The sequence below is a fragment of the Scomber scombrus genome, chromosome 4 (assembly GCF_963691925.1).
Source record: "Scomber scombrus chromosome 4, fScoSco1.1, whole genome shotgun sequence".
NCBI classification, from domain to species: Eukaryota; Metazoa; Chordata; class Actinopteri; order Scombriformes; family Scombridae; genus Scomber; species Scomber scombrus.
This window is the reverse complement of record NC_084973.1, coordinates 15,184,774-15,201,226: the sequence shown is the minus strand read 5'-3', so window position 1 is coordinate 15,201,226 and position 16,453 is coordinate 15,184,774. Positions and strand designations below refer to the sequence as shown.

General features: G+C 41.1%; 2 protein-coding genes across 2 annotated transcripts; one reads left to right on the top strand and one right to left on the bottom strand.

The window, feature by feature from the left end:
* Positions 1-372: 372 nt before the first annotated feature.
* On the bottom strand, positions 373-4,324 carry LOC133978912 (neurofilament heavy polypeptide-like). Its single transcript, XM_062417267.1, has 4 exons — positions 3,574-4,324; positions 2,014-2,213; positions 1,775-1,899; positions 373-1,684 (listed from the first exon to the last, which is right to left on the bottom strand). The coding sequence occupies exons 1-4, from the start codon at positions 4,322-4,324 to the stop codon at positions 373-375; spliced, it is 2,388 nt and encodes a 795-aa protein (XP_062273251.1).
* A 3,713-nt stretch (positions 4,325-8,037) lies between these two features.
* On the top strand, positions 8,038-16,117 carry fancg (FA complementation group G). Its single transcript, XM_062417266.1, has 14 exons — positions 8,038-8,163; positions 10,406-10,502; positions 10,628-10,750; positions 10,866-11,038; positions 11,443-11,596; positions 12,319-12,449; positions 12,541-12,687; positions 13,041-13,201; positions 13,353-13,419; positions 13,592-13,908; positions 13,991-14,031; positions 14,126-14,299; positions 14,951-15,065; positions 15,730-16,117. Exons 1-14 carry the CDS (start codon positions 8,083-8,085, stop codon positions 15,821-15,823), a joined length of 1,875 nt encoding a protein of 624 aa, XP_062273250.1. The 5' UTR covers positions 8,038-8,082; the 3' UTR covers positions 15,824-16,117.
* The last annotated feature ends 336 nt before the right edge of the window (positions 16,118-16,453 follow it).

The following is a 16,453-nucleotide window of genomic DNA, read 5'->3' as shown; positions in this document are numbered from 1 at the left end:
CATCTACCCTTGAAGGCTTGTGTAAGTACAGCAGGCCCCTGCGGCCCCCCGTTGGCGGGATTCAGTTTTAATGCACTTGTAATTTATTAAGGACAGTTGTCACATTCAGATAAAGAGTTAAGAGCATTCTGCATTCACTACAGTCATACATCAGAAGCATCAGGAGTGCGTAAATGACCATATTGGAGAGCAGGGGGTTCTATGCTACGTAAATCACTATTGCTTACATACCGTCACCTGCTTTGTTTTGGACACCAAAGTGCCAACCTGAACAGCTTCCAGCCCCTTAACCCCCACCCCCCTACCCCCTCCCTCCCTCATAGTTCTTTGGCATTTCCACCTCGTCCTGCCCTGAAATGCAGCTTATCAGTCTTACTTTTTGGCCTTCTCTTCTTTGCCCTCCTTTGATTCAGTGCTGGAAGATTTCTCTGCTTTGCCTCCTTCCTTCACATCCTTACTGTCAGCTGCTTCTTTACTGGTCTCCTTCTTCTCCTCTGGCTTCTTCTCCTCTGGCTTCTTCTCCTCTTTCTTGCTCTCTGCTTTCTCAGGTTCCACTTTAGGTGCGGGCTTCACCTCTGGCTTCTTCTCTTCTTTCTTGGTCTCTGCTTTCTCAGGCTCTACTTTTGGGGCCTCAGGTGCAGCCTTTTCTGGTTCAGGAGCAGAGGGCTTCTCCTCCTTGGCAGGGGGAGCGCTCTCTTTGGGCTCAGACTTGGGAACAGGTTTGTCCTCTGCGGGCTTGCTGGGAGTCTCAGGTTTTGAAGCATCATCCTTCTTTGGGGCTTCATCTGCTTTGCTCTCTTTCTTCGCATCAGGCTTGTCCACCTTCTCTGCCTCAGGCTCTTTCTCCTTGGGTTCAGGCTTCTTCTCTTCCTTCACAGGTTGCTCTTTCTCCTTCTTTTCCTCTATTACGGGCTTCTCCTCCTTTTTCTCTTCTTTAGGGGTGTCTTTGGCAGAGACAGGCTTGGCCTCCTCTTTTTCAGGAGACTTTGGTTCGGGGGATTTGGGGGCAGGGGACTTAGGCAGAGGAGATTTAGATTCTGGGGATTTGCTGGGTGGGGATTTTGACACTGGGGACTTTGGAGCAGGTGATTTAGACTCATCTCCTGCGGGGGATTTGACTGCAGGGGACTTTGCAGGGGATTTGGGCATCGGTGATTTAGATTCTGGTGATTTTGGTGGAGATTTAGATTCTGGGGATTTTGGTGGAGATTTGGATTCTGGTGATTTGACAGCAGGAGATTTGGGTTGAGGAGATTTTGAAGGAGTGGATGCAACCTTTTCTGGAGATTTGGACTTCTCTTCTTCCTCACCGGCCTCTTCTTCTCCTCCCTTCTCCCCCTCTTCCTGCTCCTTTTCCTCTTCTCCCTTTTCTTCCTCTACCTCTCCTTCCTCTTCTTTATCTTCTTCTGCTTCCTCAACTTCTCTCTCCTCTTCTTCTTTGGTTTCTTCACCTTCTTCACCTTCGTCTTCTCCCTCCACTGCATCTTCTTCTTTCTTTTCTTCCTCCTCATCTGCCTCCTCTGTCACCTCTGTGACCTGGGTCTCATCTGTCTGTTCCTCCACAATGACTGTGTCTGAGATCTCCTCTGCTTTCACTTTTATATGAGTGGAGATTCTGCTCTCCAGGTAGGAGTACGGGCCTGCTCCTGACACAAAGCGATTCTCTTCTCCCTCAAGTAACTTCCTGTTTTTGAAGACAAGACAAGCAGTCAGGAAAAATCATTGATTACTTGGCAGAATCTGATTATATCTTTAGTTTTAAACCCTGACCAACCTGTAAGCAGCAATCTCAATATCTAGAGCCATCTTCACATTCAGCAGGTCTTGGTAGTCTTTCAGCTGGCTGGCCATCTCCCATTTAGTGGTTTTCAGCTCATTGTCCAGCTGATTGATGGTCTCCTGCAAAATGAACACACAGCATTACAGGTCAAATGCTAGCGGACAGAAAGGTACAATGAACTGGCATTGTTTATTTTCTCCTTGATAGATAAGATATTTGTGCTGATATCCTGCCTGTAGTGAGCTGAGGTCTTCGTGGTGTCTGTCTTCACTCTCCATACGCTGCCTCTCCAGTGACTCCTTGGTACCCCGAAGAGTCTCAAGCTCGATGGTGCGGCTCTGGAGCTGACGACGGTAGTCCATGATCTCCTCCTGGGTCCCACGGATGGAATCTTGGTTACTCCTGGCAGCATCAGACAGGCGCTCCATACGCACTGTGGGAATTGCAGACACACATAGGCATTACAGATGATTTAAAGGGCCCATTTAATGTATGGCATTCTGCTGTGTCACACCGCTGAATGGTCTACATCCCAAAACAGTGAATGACCTGAATGCACACTAAATAAATTCTGCATTGTTATTCAGTGCATGTTTTGTTGTTTTATTTCAGTCATGAGACAGTTTTCTTCTCCTTTTCCTCTTTGCCTTGAAGCCAACAGAGAGCAGACAGACACCACTGAGAGCCTGAGTAACCTTGACAGTGTCCATCTGTCAGTCGCTGCTCTGACTCAGCTCCCTCCCTCCTCTGTGCATGAATGATCCTCACTGCTGCAGTCAGCTGGACACCACACAGAAAAGGTCATTCTGTTTGCACTTTTTACTGATGATATCAAGTAAGCATGTGGATGATCCACAAGGGTCAATTTATAGATCATTTCTGTGGCATGAAGCTGAACTACTGCTCACATTAAAACCTTATTGGCCTTCACAGGTGTGTAAGTCAGCAGCACTGTGGCACATCTGTATATGATACATGACTAAAATGATGTGGCAAAACGTGACTTGTCTGATCGCCACGAAAGTGACCTTGAAATGATAGCTCTGTTTATAGAGGCTCAGGTTCAAGGTAAAAACCAATCAACATAACAAACAGAGGCATACACAGCTCGCCTTGGACGCAAGCACGATCACACCCACTGTTACCCACAGTGAGAGTGCAAATTAATCATAGTCTCCTCTCTGTGTGACATCTCACTTCTGCAGAGCTCCAATTAAAAAAAAAGATCGGTCTGCGGCTACGATGCCCCACAGAGAGGCGCACATCTAAACTGGAGGTCATGTTATTTAAATCTCGAGCTTTCAGCATTTTTATTCTGTAATTATTCTGTAACAGTGATAAAACTTCATGAATTTATCTCGTTTAAGTTTGCAATCTGACGGGTTGGTTGGATAAAGCTCTAACACAGGGACGTATGGATTGCGTCTCTTTTATCCCCCCCAAAAAATAATAATATATGTATTACAGTCCAAATACAACCACTATGATCTGTTAATCTGCATAATTTAGCAGTTAGTCTGTTTGTAGTCCCATAGCAAAAAGTAGGCCCTAAATAATTGTCCTAAATCATATATCCTCTAGACAAAACGCAACTAATTCTTATTGAGTCACTGAATGCCTTACAAAGGGGTCAACAATTGCTAAATTAAATGTAAATTTCAGGGATGTGAGTCCAGATTTCAGCACCACGGACAGAGAACAAACATTAACATTCCTCATACACAAGGTTGTTCTCTATCATGTCAAAACTTTAAAGCTTTAATTTAATATTTTTCCTCTTTGACCCATCTTACCTTTGAACCAGTCCTCAGCGTAAGTTGAGCTCTTGGATGCATGACTGTCGAGCTGAGAGCGGATCTCTCGCAGTGCGCTGGTCACGTCCGCCTTCATCGTGTCCCGCAAATCAAAGCTCACCTGAGCACCCTGAATCTGCGCAAGGAGCTCCGCCACTTCTTCCTCGTGGTTCTTCTTCAGAAAAACAGCCTCTTCCTCCAGGGCACCGAGTTTCTTGTCCAGCTCCATCCGGGTCAGCCGACACTCTTCCACATACTTTTTCATGGCACGGGCAGCAGCCTCCAACTCCTCCCGGTTGCGTGCCTCATCCTCCAGCCTGACCCGCAGGTGCTGGATGTCCTCCTCCAGGTGTTCGTGCTCCAGGGCAGCGCGGGCCTTCTCCCCGGTCAGCTGCTGCAGAAGACCCCTCAGGTCGCCCAACTCTCTCTCGTAGTGCTCTCCAACAGAGGTACGCCCAGCCTGGCTCTGTCGCAGCGCTGCAGCTTCTGCCTCCAAGTTGCGGTTGTGCATCTCCAGGTTCCGCACCTTGTCGATGTAACCGGCGAACCGGTCGTTCAGAGCCTGGAGGATCTCCTTCTCGGTCCTACGAGTCATGTCACCGTTGAAGGTCTCCAAGCTGTCGGCGGAGGACGGCTGGCTGTAGGTCAGGCGGCGGCGCTGGGAGTGAAACCCGCTGGAGGACACGGAGGCAGGCCGAGCCTTGCGGTACGCAGTGGGGCCGAAGAAGTGGTGGTCTACCGTGAAACTCATCCTGGCTGAGTTGGAGTAGATCTGACTGCAGCAGGAAGGGCAGCGCAGGGTTTATATAGGAGGGAGGGAAAACTCACTAGTCAGCACCAGGACACACTCAATTTAAAGAGATACCCTTTCTCCATAAAACTATTGCCTGCGCAGAAATATATTCACATTGATCAGTTTGGTACATGTCAATGAGTTGTTCTCACTGAAGGTGATAATGAGCTATAGTTTAGGCTACTGATGCAACAGACCTCTAATATTGTTTTTATATCATGTAGAATATTTTTTAGTATCAGCATCACTTTTCACTTTCTACCTCAGTGTGTTTCTGCAGAAAACATTTGGCAAATAGACAACAAGCTGAAAGACAATAGCATGAACAATTGTGTTTGCAGCTGTCAGTTGCAATTGTTATTTTATACATGTCCCAGATCATTTTAATTCATCGTGGTGTTTTTAAACATTTGAACAAACATTCATATTTTGGGTATGCTGATGTAAGTCTTCTTTCTTCTAATGTGATATTGTGGGTGTGTGGTGTGTTCTGCTGATGCTCTCTGTAGTTGTAGCCTACTGCTGCAGTGTGAGTTTGCAGATCCACGCAAACCCTCCTGAGACTCCACTGGGGCTGGAGCCATTGACTCTCTCTCTCTCTCTCTCTCTCTCTCTCTCTCTCTCTCTCTCTCTCTCTCTCTCTCTCTCTCTCTCTCTCTCTCTCTCTCTCTCTCTCTCTCTCTCTCTCTCTCTCTCTCTCTCTCTCTCTCTCTCTCTCTCTCTCTCTCTTTCTTTTTCTTTCCCTTTCTCTCTTCCTTTCTTTCTCTCAGGCACACACGTTATGTACTTAGACTTTTGGGGACACAGACTTACATTAATTTCCTGGAGACTTACCCCAAACCCTAACCCTAACCACTACTAGTCTAAACCTAACCATAACCGAACCCTAAACCTGACCACTGACCCAAAAATCATCTTTTTCCCTAGTTGAGGACATCGCTTTTGTTCCCAGTTGGACAAGCCATCCCAATTAACTGGTCCTCAATCTGAAATTTGTCCCTGAAAGCCACACCTAGTTTAAAGCTTTGTTTCACCCTCATGGTGTTGCAAGCCATGCATGACATGTGACACATACATCACTGACATGAAACCCAAAAACTGCAACAGCACCACCAACAACAAATCTGTAACTTTTGAGTGCATGCACACTGGGAGGTGCACTGAGCTACGATGATACAGCATTCACACAAAAACAAACTGAGCTGTCTCCGAGCCTGTACAGCACCTATTGATTACACAAACACAGGGTGAGTGAGTTTACTCTGCATACCTTAAAGGAACAGGGATAAGTGTGTAGGCTGCCTTTCCCTTGAGGAGTATGTTAAAGAATAGATGGGTCAGCACTCAGTTCTTTGTATCAGCCATTCTTCATCCCTATGAACATGTGTGTTGTCAGCAGTGACACCCAAGGGACTGTGTGGCACCCAACCCAAGACCTCAGCTTGTCCTCAAGCAGTGTTGTCATGTCTGTTTCATTGTTTAAGGTAAAACCCCTTAAAACAATAAAACAGCCCACACAGGTTTGTTTTCTGAAGTACTAAATGCATGTTGGTGGTGTCCTCATAAAACGTATACATTTACAGTGTGTTTTGTACCACTTCTCACACTCCCAGGGGCAGACAGGACAGAAATAACACGCCATCCCTCCACTGACTTCATGTTTTATAAATGAGAATAATGGAGCGCAGTGTGCAGAATTCTGTTGTGATGAAGATTGCATGTTCAGTACAGCTCATATTCCTCAATCTCTTGTTATCTGAACCAACAGCAGAGAGCTGAAGTGTACAGAAAACAGACTCATACATTTTCATATTATGTCAGAATATACATACCTGCTGGAGAAATATTACAATCAATGCCATATTTGTAATTTATTAGCAGGGGTGAAGGACAAATACTGTATTTGTGGTCAGAACTCATCATTTATCATGCAAAATCTGATAGTTCCAGCTTCTAAATATGAGGATTTGCTGCTTTTTTTCTGTCATAAATAATTGTAAATTGAATACCTCTGAGTTTTGGACTGTTAATTGGACAAACCAAGCTGTTTAAAAGCACTGCTGAGGGATCTAGGGGATTGAAGTGGGTGTAAAAGTGACATTTTACAAATTATAATTGTCATGTACAACTTTTATTAGTTTACCAGCCAAAATCACATTTAGGACAGAATAAACCTGCCAGCAGATACCACAGAAGAGACAAACTGTCCAGCAGCTGTCAAAAACAGACAAAATTATGGCTGTTGTTAGTTTCTCAAAAGGAACATGATCAGCACTCTAGTGCTGCCTCGGGTGGAATTATCACTGCAACATTTTAAATCAAAGTTTGAAATCTTGCCGTGTAGATGACATTGAGAGGGACAGAAGAATAGGAGGTGGGAGGCTCTTGCCATGTAATGACCTTGTCCTTGACAGGAATGTATGGAGAGACAGAGACAGGGAGGGAGAGAGAGAGAGATGGAAAATAGCAGGATCGATGCAGAGGAAAATGTCAGAAAAAAGTTGAAGCCCAGCCAAGGAGAATGAAAGACACAGGGAGAGCAGAATGAGAGGTATCTTCTATGCATGTATGTGTGCATGCTTATTGAGCAGTGCATTAAGGTGTAGTGTGTAGCAGTGGCTTCCCTTGTTTCGCCACAGTGTTATATTTAGAGCTTTCTGTGATTTGAGACCATGAAAGAAAGGGGGAGCAGGGAGACAGACAATAGAGGCTGCAAACAACAGGAACAAGATGATGCATTGATGGAAGGATGTCAAGAGAAAAAGGTAGAGGGATGACAGGAGAGGAACTGGGTGAGAAAAGAAGGAGTCACCTTGGGAGGGACATCTAGAAAAATGGCTGTCCTGGCAGCCTCAAGGATGACTCAGCTGTAATACAATTAAGGCCTTGGATTGCGTTTACTTGCTTTAAACCTGTGGGTGTGTGTTTGTGCATGTGACTGTGGCAGCATGCCTCTTTGGCCAATGCTGCCTTTTTAAGGAGTCAATGGCCAACACACTGAGCAAAAAATGAATACACCAATACTACTATTAACATCCCTTTATTTTATTTTATTATCAGAAGATTTCTTTTATGATCTATTGAATAACGGATATGTTGTATTTTCCCCACGATTAACATCTCTTTATCTCATCATCAGTAGATTAACACTTGCATTGTTTTTGTTTGTCTTGCATTATAAAAGTCCCACTGAAATTGCATCAATACTAACTTGATTATTTACGTTACTTATATAAATAATTTCATTTCATTTATTTATTTCATTATCTATTTATTTGATTAACTAATATTCTTAATTTCATTCCCTAACATTGTCTTTCCTAATCATTATTGTACTTTGGCAACACATGTCCAATGTCACACTGATAAAGCCTATTGAATTGAATAGAATAGAATTCATTTGATTGTGCAATTATGAGTGTGTCTCTATGATTGTGTACAGAATTATGAAGTCTATAACCAAAACCAAAGAGCAGCAACTCTTCACAGTTTGGTCCAGACTGATGAAGTATCTAGAAAACAGCAGGACAGGACTCTGTGACAGCACCACCTGCTGGGCTCTGAGCAGACTGCCCGTGTCGACTCCACATGCGACCACAGGGGGCAGCAGAGCCCCGCAGCAGTGCACTCACCAGTGTTCATCTCCGGGTTGTTAGCTCCTCTTTGACGAGGGAAAGTTTAAATAAAACAACACTGTCACCCAAAATATCAATATAATGTCTGATAACATGTATAAACCAACTCCTTTATTGGATAGATGGATTCAGGAAAACAACGTGTTGGTGAACAAATGGAAGGTAGGTTAAGTTTCTCTCTGTTATTTTTAGTTGTTAGCTGTCTATTAGCTAATGTTACTCTTCATAAGTATTTTAGTGCTCGGGAATAGATAAAGAAAGCAGAAAGTCACAGTGTAAATCTAATAGGAAATTCATGCTTTTGGTGAGTTAGGCTGTCCTGTTTTAACAGCACAGTCTTTAGTGTTGTGTGTGGTGGTGTTTAGCTGGGCACGGTTCATTATTATTAATGTTGTAATTTGCCACTTGCGGTATTCATGGCATTCATGGCATTTAGGTAAAAGCAGTAATACCACAGTACAGATATAGTCAATTACGAGTAAAAGTCCCTCTGTCGAAGTTTTAACTTGAAAAATGTACTTCAAATATCAGAGTCAGGCGATTAATTGTATCATATACATCGTATTGTATGATTGTATTGTTATTACTGATTTATGTAAGTATCATATACATGTTTTAGCTGGTTTATGGCAAAATCTTTTTTTTTTTTTTTTTTTAAAGGTTTGTTTTATTAACAGATATTCATTATTACAGCATATTTGTGGTGTCACGCGCCTCCAGCTTGTGCTATGAAAAACAAAATAAAATAACAGCTTTTCGAGTCTGTCCGTTTCCAAGGAAAAGGAGAAAGAAATAATAAATAAATAAATAAAAAAAAGAGCACGTATCTATAAGAATATATGCCATCAACTTCCATTAAAATAAAAACAAAAACAAATAATATATTCATATATATATATATATATATATATATACATATATACATATACATACACACACATACATACATACATACATACATACATACATACACACATAAATAAATAAAAGACTATAAATAAATAAAAACAAGTGAATAAATAAAATTTAAAAAAATAAAAAAGATAAATTAAATAAATCATAGTAATATGAAAGAAAGAACAGACAGTAAGTAGAACATCTATAGTTCCAAACACAACAAGGATACATCACCAGGTATACATGTATCTAAAACAATGACAGTGGTGTAAGTCAGGCATTCACCCAGTTGTACAAACCCACAAACATACCAGGCATAGGAAGTATTGTAACAATTACAGTAACAAAACAACAAAACATTTTACAGTAGTTTTCCCCATCCCACCCCCCACCCTCGTCCCTTGTATGGTCCTCAGTTTCCTTCCGTTTACATACCTACACAATCTGTGTACGCACCCCTCTGCATACATGACATCAATGAGGGAATTCTGATAGGATACTTTGGCAAAATCATTTTAACTAATTTCTATACATATACTGTCGGTAGTTATGTAACAATGCATCACATTTATAAACAAAACAGATATACTACTTGTTGTATCTCTATATCTATAACACAAATGTAGTGGAGTAAAAAGTACTATATTTCCCTCTAAATTGTAGTAAAGTATTGCAGTATAAAGCAGCAAAAACATAAATAAACAAGTATAGCTACCTTAATGTTGTATATGTACTGGAAGAGTAGTTGGGTAAATGTACTCCACCATTTACTATTCTCTAAATGTAGCAATCACTTTGTTTCTTCCTGTCCCAAGTAGTCAGCTTGGCATACATCAGTTAAAGGACCAGTGTGTAGAATTGATTGTAATTTAGCAGAACAAACTTGGCAGAAATGTGATATAATATTCATAAGTATGTTTTAATTTGTGTATAATCCTATGAACATAAGAATTGTGTTTTTGTTACCTCAGACTTAGCCATTTATATTTATATAGGGAATGAGTCCTGGTCCACAGAGCCCACCATGTTGCAACGCTATGCTTGTACAGTAGCCCACTAACGAACCAAACACTGGCTCTAGAGAGGGCCTATCGCATTTTTCATGATTTTCGCAGCCACTGTAGGTTCTCCTACACATTTGGGAGGGGAGAGGAGGCGTTATCAGATTGTTATCAATGCTATATGTCACTAAAGTCCACACACTGGACTTATAAATTGGTAATTAATGGACATGCAAATATTGTTCTGAATCCAATTTACCTGGCACTTAGTAAATTGTTCTTAAATTATCATAAATTATTTCAAATCATTTTTAGTAATGTAACCCTTGATTTTTTTTTACAAAGTTTCATCTAATATAGTTTATTTAAATGTTTTTACTTGTTGTTTTTGTTACGTACGATGTGATATCTGATATTGGCAAGCTCAAGACAAATTTCTACTTTTGTGCAACAAAGGTGGACAATAAAGTTGTTTTGATTTGATTGGTTTCAACTCATCATTTCAGCAGCAAGAAGGAAGAGGAGATAGCTTGAGTCCAGACCAGAACCAGAGCCGGAGATGGTGGTCCTCTGAGTTCCACAAACTTTTAAGGAAAATCCAAGGTGCTTCATCTTACAGCTTCATCTTACAAAGGCTCAATTTTGTGATTTGGTGGAACTCAGCTCTCACCTTTTTCCATCCTCTTACCTGCCTCCTTTCTTTTCTACCTCATGTTACTCTCCTGCAGGTGTTCCTCCTCTCGCAGACATGCAGATAGAGCTGTCAGTGGTGTACAATGCCTGTTTGTACTCTATCGCTCTGTCTCAGGCTTCAGAAGCTGAGCTGCTCCTCACACAAACCACAGAAAGAAGTAGGTTTTTGCTTTGAAATGACAATAAAACTAGAGACTAAGAAGACATGGAAAATAGTCCAATTTCATCCAACTTCATGGTAGTCTGACTCTTATAGCCTCATGTTCCCTGCAGTTTTACAGATGACTGGAGATGACCCCATGGCTTCAGACCCCCCTGTATTTTGGAGAATTGTTCTCAAATCAGTGGAAAACACAGCTTTGAATGCCAGTGTACTGCACCTTTTCTGCCTGCAGTGGGCAATCTGGCTGGCAACCTGCAGGCTGAATACTATACAAGAACTTCAGGTAAGATGGTGCTTCTTAGACCCTCCTAAAAGGTGGGTCTCAGTCAGTGTCCAAGTGAGCTTCAGTATGGGTTTTTTTGTTCCTTTGATGTAACCATCAAGAGATTTGTGTGGTATGGATATGTGACTTATATGTTTAGAAATTCAGGAGAGACTTTTAAATTGTTTGGAAATATAATTTTGAAGAAAGATATGCAGAATTGTGAATTTAAGTGCAATTTTTCCAATGTCACTTGTGTGTCCAGTGCACAATTTGAAGGGTAAGAACACCCCGTACTTGTTGGTAATTGTAAGTAAAATAGTATTAATCTGTATTTCATTGAGAATTACACACTTATAATGTATTGATTACCACCCATCAGTATGAAAGATTGTGGGGTTTGTTTGTTTTTTACTGTGATGCAGGAGGAGCTCTCCTGTCTGTTTGAGAAACTTTCTGCTGGAGATGGGGATGACATGACAAGCGAGGCGAGGGGAAAGTCTTCTAACACTTCACTATTGGTGATGGACCCAATCCGACTTATTGAATTATTGCAGATCTGCACCTTTATTGTGCAAGGTCAGCATCATTCATGTTTTTGTTTATGGATATTTCAGGACCAGATACAGTTTGGTATGACCAGACCAGAATATCATGTGGAGCTTAAAATGGAGTTTATGTCAGCTTGATTTCTTCTTTTTGGCTTCTAAATGCATGTTTCAGCGTATTATAATATATTCACCAACAGTGCAGGGGCAGACAACCTCCAATATTTGTGTAATGAGAACAGAAAAGTATATTTTTATATTTTTTGAGTGTTGATTGTTGTCCGCAGGGAGGCGTTACCGCAGCCTGAGGACTAGCACAGAGAGGCGGACGAGTAGTTTCTTTCTATAAGTCAGAGTCAGAATCATTAACATGGACCTTGCTTAAAGAATAAATATTCAACCACAAGATCAAGACTTTTCATGTTTATCACCACTTTACTCTAGTTAAATTTCATTTCCATCAGCTACTGTCTCTTTTTCTTCACTCTTTTATGAATAAAAATGCCTACATTTTGTAAATATGTTTTATTACACATTGTCAGACAATGGCAATGTAGCATTTCACTATACTGTATATGTATGTGACAAATATAGAATAGTTCTTATAGATCATGCTTATGCTCCAAAAAGTGAAAACAATGTTTTTCTTTAAACCAGAGACAAATAATATATGCCAGTGATTTATAAATGGACTCCTTGTGTTTGTAAAGTAACTAATTCAGTGTTTTTCTGCGTTCTTTATGATTTATTAAGGTGCAGAGAGGCTGAATGAGGGTCGGAGTTCAGAAGCGCTGACTGATCTGCAGACAGCTTCCTCCCTGCCAGCTCCCAGATCTCTATTAGCATACTCACATCTCCTCTCAGGCTCCTGCCTCGCCCATATGGTACACATACAGACAAAGTCAACATATATGAACAGAAAATGATTGGCATAACAGCAGTGAGACTGTGTGTGTGTTTTCATCTTGTCTCTAGAGCTGTCCTCAGATGGCATTGCAGTGTTTCAGGAAGGCCCTGGAGACGGATTCACGCTGCATATGTGCTCTTTACAAGAGCATGCTCATCTACAGACAGCTGGAGAACACACAGGCTGAGATACAAGCTCTTCGTTTGCTGCACTCAGTGGGTAACATACAGTACATATGTACATATGTACATCCTCCACAGTTTGGCTCTGTACATATGTACCTATATATTTGCTGTAATGGTGAAAACTGCATTTTATTTGTTGCCACTCTGGCTAGAGTTATGTTGTATTAATCATGAACAATGAAAGGACCCAAAATGGGTTAAGTTAACTATTTTTTTATGACAAATGCAAATAAAACGTTTCCATTGATAAAAAATCTTTATACACATTTTTGTAGTTGAACAGCCCTTAGTAAGTGGGAGAAAAAGTTAATTTCGGACACTGACACACATTCACATAAGTGTAGCTTTCAACACTGAAACACAAAACCTCTCTTGTTCCACAGACATTGATGTTGCCCTCTGCCACAGAGCCCATTGTAGCCGATACTCATCTCCTATCCCCGTCCTTACTACTTCGGAGCCAATCTGTGAGCAGTCTGCTCTTTGTCCCCTCTGCCCTCTCTGTCCTCCACAGTTTGGCTCTGAAGTGCGTGCTCCATAGGAGGTAATAATACCAGCATGGAGCTGAAAAGCTCTGATTCACTGACACCTGATCACTACTGAAAATCAAAAAGATGATGATTGATCTAAGAATAGCACACACATACACTGCAGTTTGTTGTTAAATGGGTGTGGTGTCTGCTGTGTTTCTGCAGGGTGTCAGACAGTGTGGAGTATTATCTGGACTTGCTGGCTGTTCTTCACTCAGAACATCAACACGAAGTAAGACTGGAAGCACTGACAGCCACACAAATTGATTTAACTATTGATAAGTTCTATCAGGATATTAATAGTTATATGATTTTTGTCCAGTCCTTTAACACATATTCTATAAAGCTTGTATGGTGAAAAATATTTTTAACTGACATCTGTTAACTGTTTGTGTCCGCCACAGGTGTATGCTGAAGTGCCTTCTCTTCCTAGGTTACCTGAGCTCTACCTGGAAGCCGGTGCTGCCTTGCTCATGGCCCGACGGCCTGTGGATTGTGTAGCGCTGTGCGATGAAGTCATCAGCACAACACTGGAGCTGCTGCCAGAGAAGGTGGTGTTGGAAGAGCTGGAGGAGAAGAGTGAGGCTGAGACCGGGGCAGTGTGTGCAGAGGATAAAGAAAGGGTGGCGATGCTGCTCTGTACTGGTGCTGCTTACCTCCTCCAGGGTCACTGCCACATTCAAATGAAGGACTGGAAACAAGCTGTAACTCATTACACAAGGTCTGTGAGATGGGAAGGACTGTATTTCTGTCATAAATGGTCATGTTACTATGCAAACACAAGACTGTATTCTGCATTACAGGTGTATCAACCTGCTGGTGAATGTGCGCTTTAAAAAGAAAGGTGAGCACTTTCTTGCTTTATTGATGTTTTGGAGAAAAGTTCTCCAAAGAAAACCTCCAGCTATTTTTAACTGTGCATTTTTGTTCAATTAAAGGGTTCCAACCACAGATTCCCAGTGCCGACATGGTTGACAAACAGAGAACAGATCTGTGTATCCTGCAGAGGCTGAAGGGGCTTTCATTAGCTGGTAGGGGGGTCAGCTTCACCCAGACAGACCAACTCAAAGAGGCACTGAGAGACTTACAGCTCAGCCTGCAGGCATTCCCAGGTACACAAACCACAGCTGTACCTTAATAACATATACAGAAACGCTCAAATTTGTTTTTGACAGGATTATTGCCAGTGCACCGTAGCAACTTGGTCATATAGATGCAATGGTCAGCCATTGGCCAACACTTAACACTCCAGTTGGGGATTATTAATAATTTGATACCACTTTGTAATCCCTTTGTATTTTCAAAGTTAGATAAAAACTTTATCCCACAGTTTGACAACATCCTATATACAGTATATTACTGTTCTTGTTTATTGAGTATGAAAACATTTAGTAAAGAATTTAAATCTAAGGCAGTGATGCATGCGTTTTACCATTATTATTTATTTATTTTATTGTTAGGGTTAACTAGAATTTGAAATGAAAGTAATAAATCTGTAACAAAATATTTTAGTAATGACAGTTGTGTGAAAGGGTCTGAGTGCAAAACAAAATAATCCTCCATAAATATTCTGTTTGTTAATAAGGAGCAGCTACTTAACAAATGTGAAAACGTTACTGTAATTATGATCTTAGCCTCTTATTTTTAATGTTTTTAAACTACTGTTCTGTTCATATATCAGTCAGTTTGACATTAATGCACCATAGATAGTGCTGTAGTGAACTTTGTCAGTATACGTCTCAATGCTTTATGTGTTGTCCCAGAGTGTGTGGCTGCAGGGTTGTGGTGTGGTGAAGTCCTGTGGAGGCTTGGCAGGAGACGGGAGGCAGCTGCCTGCTGGGAAAAGACCTGGAGTTTCACCACACAATCCACTGCAGAGTAAGACATTGTCATTCATTTATTCATTATATTTAATGACTTTCAGAGTGTGGTTTATATATGCCGGTTACTTGTGTACTTTTTAGCTGTCTTCATAGTCGGAACAAAAATGCATGTTGGGGGATCTGGTTACATACATTCCAAATATTGTTGTGAATGCACCTAAAATGTTCTGCAGATGCAGTGGAATTTAATTGTTCAGGCCACATTAAACAATGGTCAGAAATGCATATGACTATACGCTGTTTAGAGTGATATGCACACAAATGTGTCCCCAACCACAATTAAGATGCATTTAGTCAGTATGGTGTGTGTATAGCATGGGGAACCTTCCAGAAACAGTTGATTTGCCGAATCCAAAGATCTGACATGTTTCAAAGCTTCATTTCACAATTTCTGTAGGTACATATTTAAGGAAAAAGTGCCAGAGCATGTAGTGCTACATAATGTTGTTTCACCTCATTGTTGCAATGTAATCACCAGGTAACAGGAAGTCAAACATATAATTTACTTAAGTGATGAAGTTAGACAGATTTTTAAATATGAACTAGATCTAGATGCAATCTGAATTTGTTTATTTTAGTCTCTTGTTGCTTCATGAAGGGCACATTTGCTATGTTGTATTGTACTCTTCCTCTAACTGTAAGATACCTTTGTGTTGCAGAATTGTTCCTGTGTACTTGCAGGAACCCCGATCTGGCCCCTCGTTGGACTCCACAGAGCTCCACAACAGAATACAGGATCTTGGTCCTCCCTAGTGCGCCTGGAGAGGGAGAAAAGAAGAATACCCTATCACTTACGGAACAGGATCGACTTTCTCATTCCTGTGAACTGAAATCTGTACCCACAACAAATGTGTTTGCTGGGATACCAAAGTAAAGCATCTTGAATTGTAATTTAAAGATGGAGAACGAACACAGTGTGGAAGAAACCAATAACGTCTTGTTGATTTTTTACGTTTTCTGCAGCAACTTAATGTTAAAGTCCCACTCCACTCAAAAATGTGTTTTGCTTCTTGTTACTAGCATCACTGTGCATAAGTATGTATTCACTGTTTGACCCTGTAATGCTGTTTTCAGTAAAGTGGCAAGTCTCTCTTAGCTAATTAAAAACCTTATTTTAAGGGGTGGACCGGTGAGCATCATTTGTGACGTCACAACTTTTTTGGAGCCAATACTGATCCAATATTTAATTTGCAAATATGTGATGTGGAGACATGAATCCTGCAGTGCACAAATGCGGACAATAGGATTTTTAGACTGGACTGTTAGATATAATTGGATTTTAACATTATAATTATATTTTTGTGTGGTAAAACCAAATCAGACACACAATTTTGTTCTAGAGCAGAGTATTTTTGTCTCAATACATGTCTTTAGGGAGTATTT

Excerpts from the sequence above, each read along its gene's own strand:
- LOC133978912 (XM_062417267.1), bottom strand. The coding sequence starts at position 4,324 with ATGAGTTTCACGGTAGACCACCACTTCTTCGGCCCCACTGCGTACCGC. Across the intron at positions 1,900-2,013 it reads AAGACCTCAGCTCACTACAG|GAGACCATCAATCAGCTGGA; the intron begins GCAGGATATCAG and ends TTCATTTTGCAG. Across the intron at positions 1,685-1,774 it reads ATTGAGATTGCTGCTTACAG|GAAGTTACTTGAGGGAGAAG; the intron begins GTTGGTCAGGGT and ends CTTCAAAAACAG.
- fancg (XM_062417266.1), top strand. The coding sequence starts at position 8,083 with ATGTCTGATAACATGTATAAACCAACTCCTTTATTGGATAGATGGATT. Across the intron at positions 12,688-13,040 it reads CTCTTCGTTTGCTGCACTCA|ACATTGATGTTGCCCTCTGC; the intron begins GTGGGTAACATA and ends CTTGTTCCACAG. Across the intron at positions 13,909-13,990 it reads GCTGTAACTCATTACACAAG|GTGTATCAACCTGCTGGTGA; the intron begins GTCTGTGAGATG and ends TCTGCATTACAG.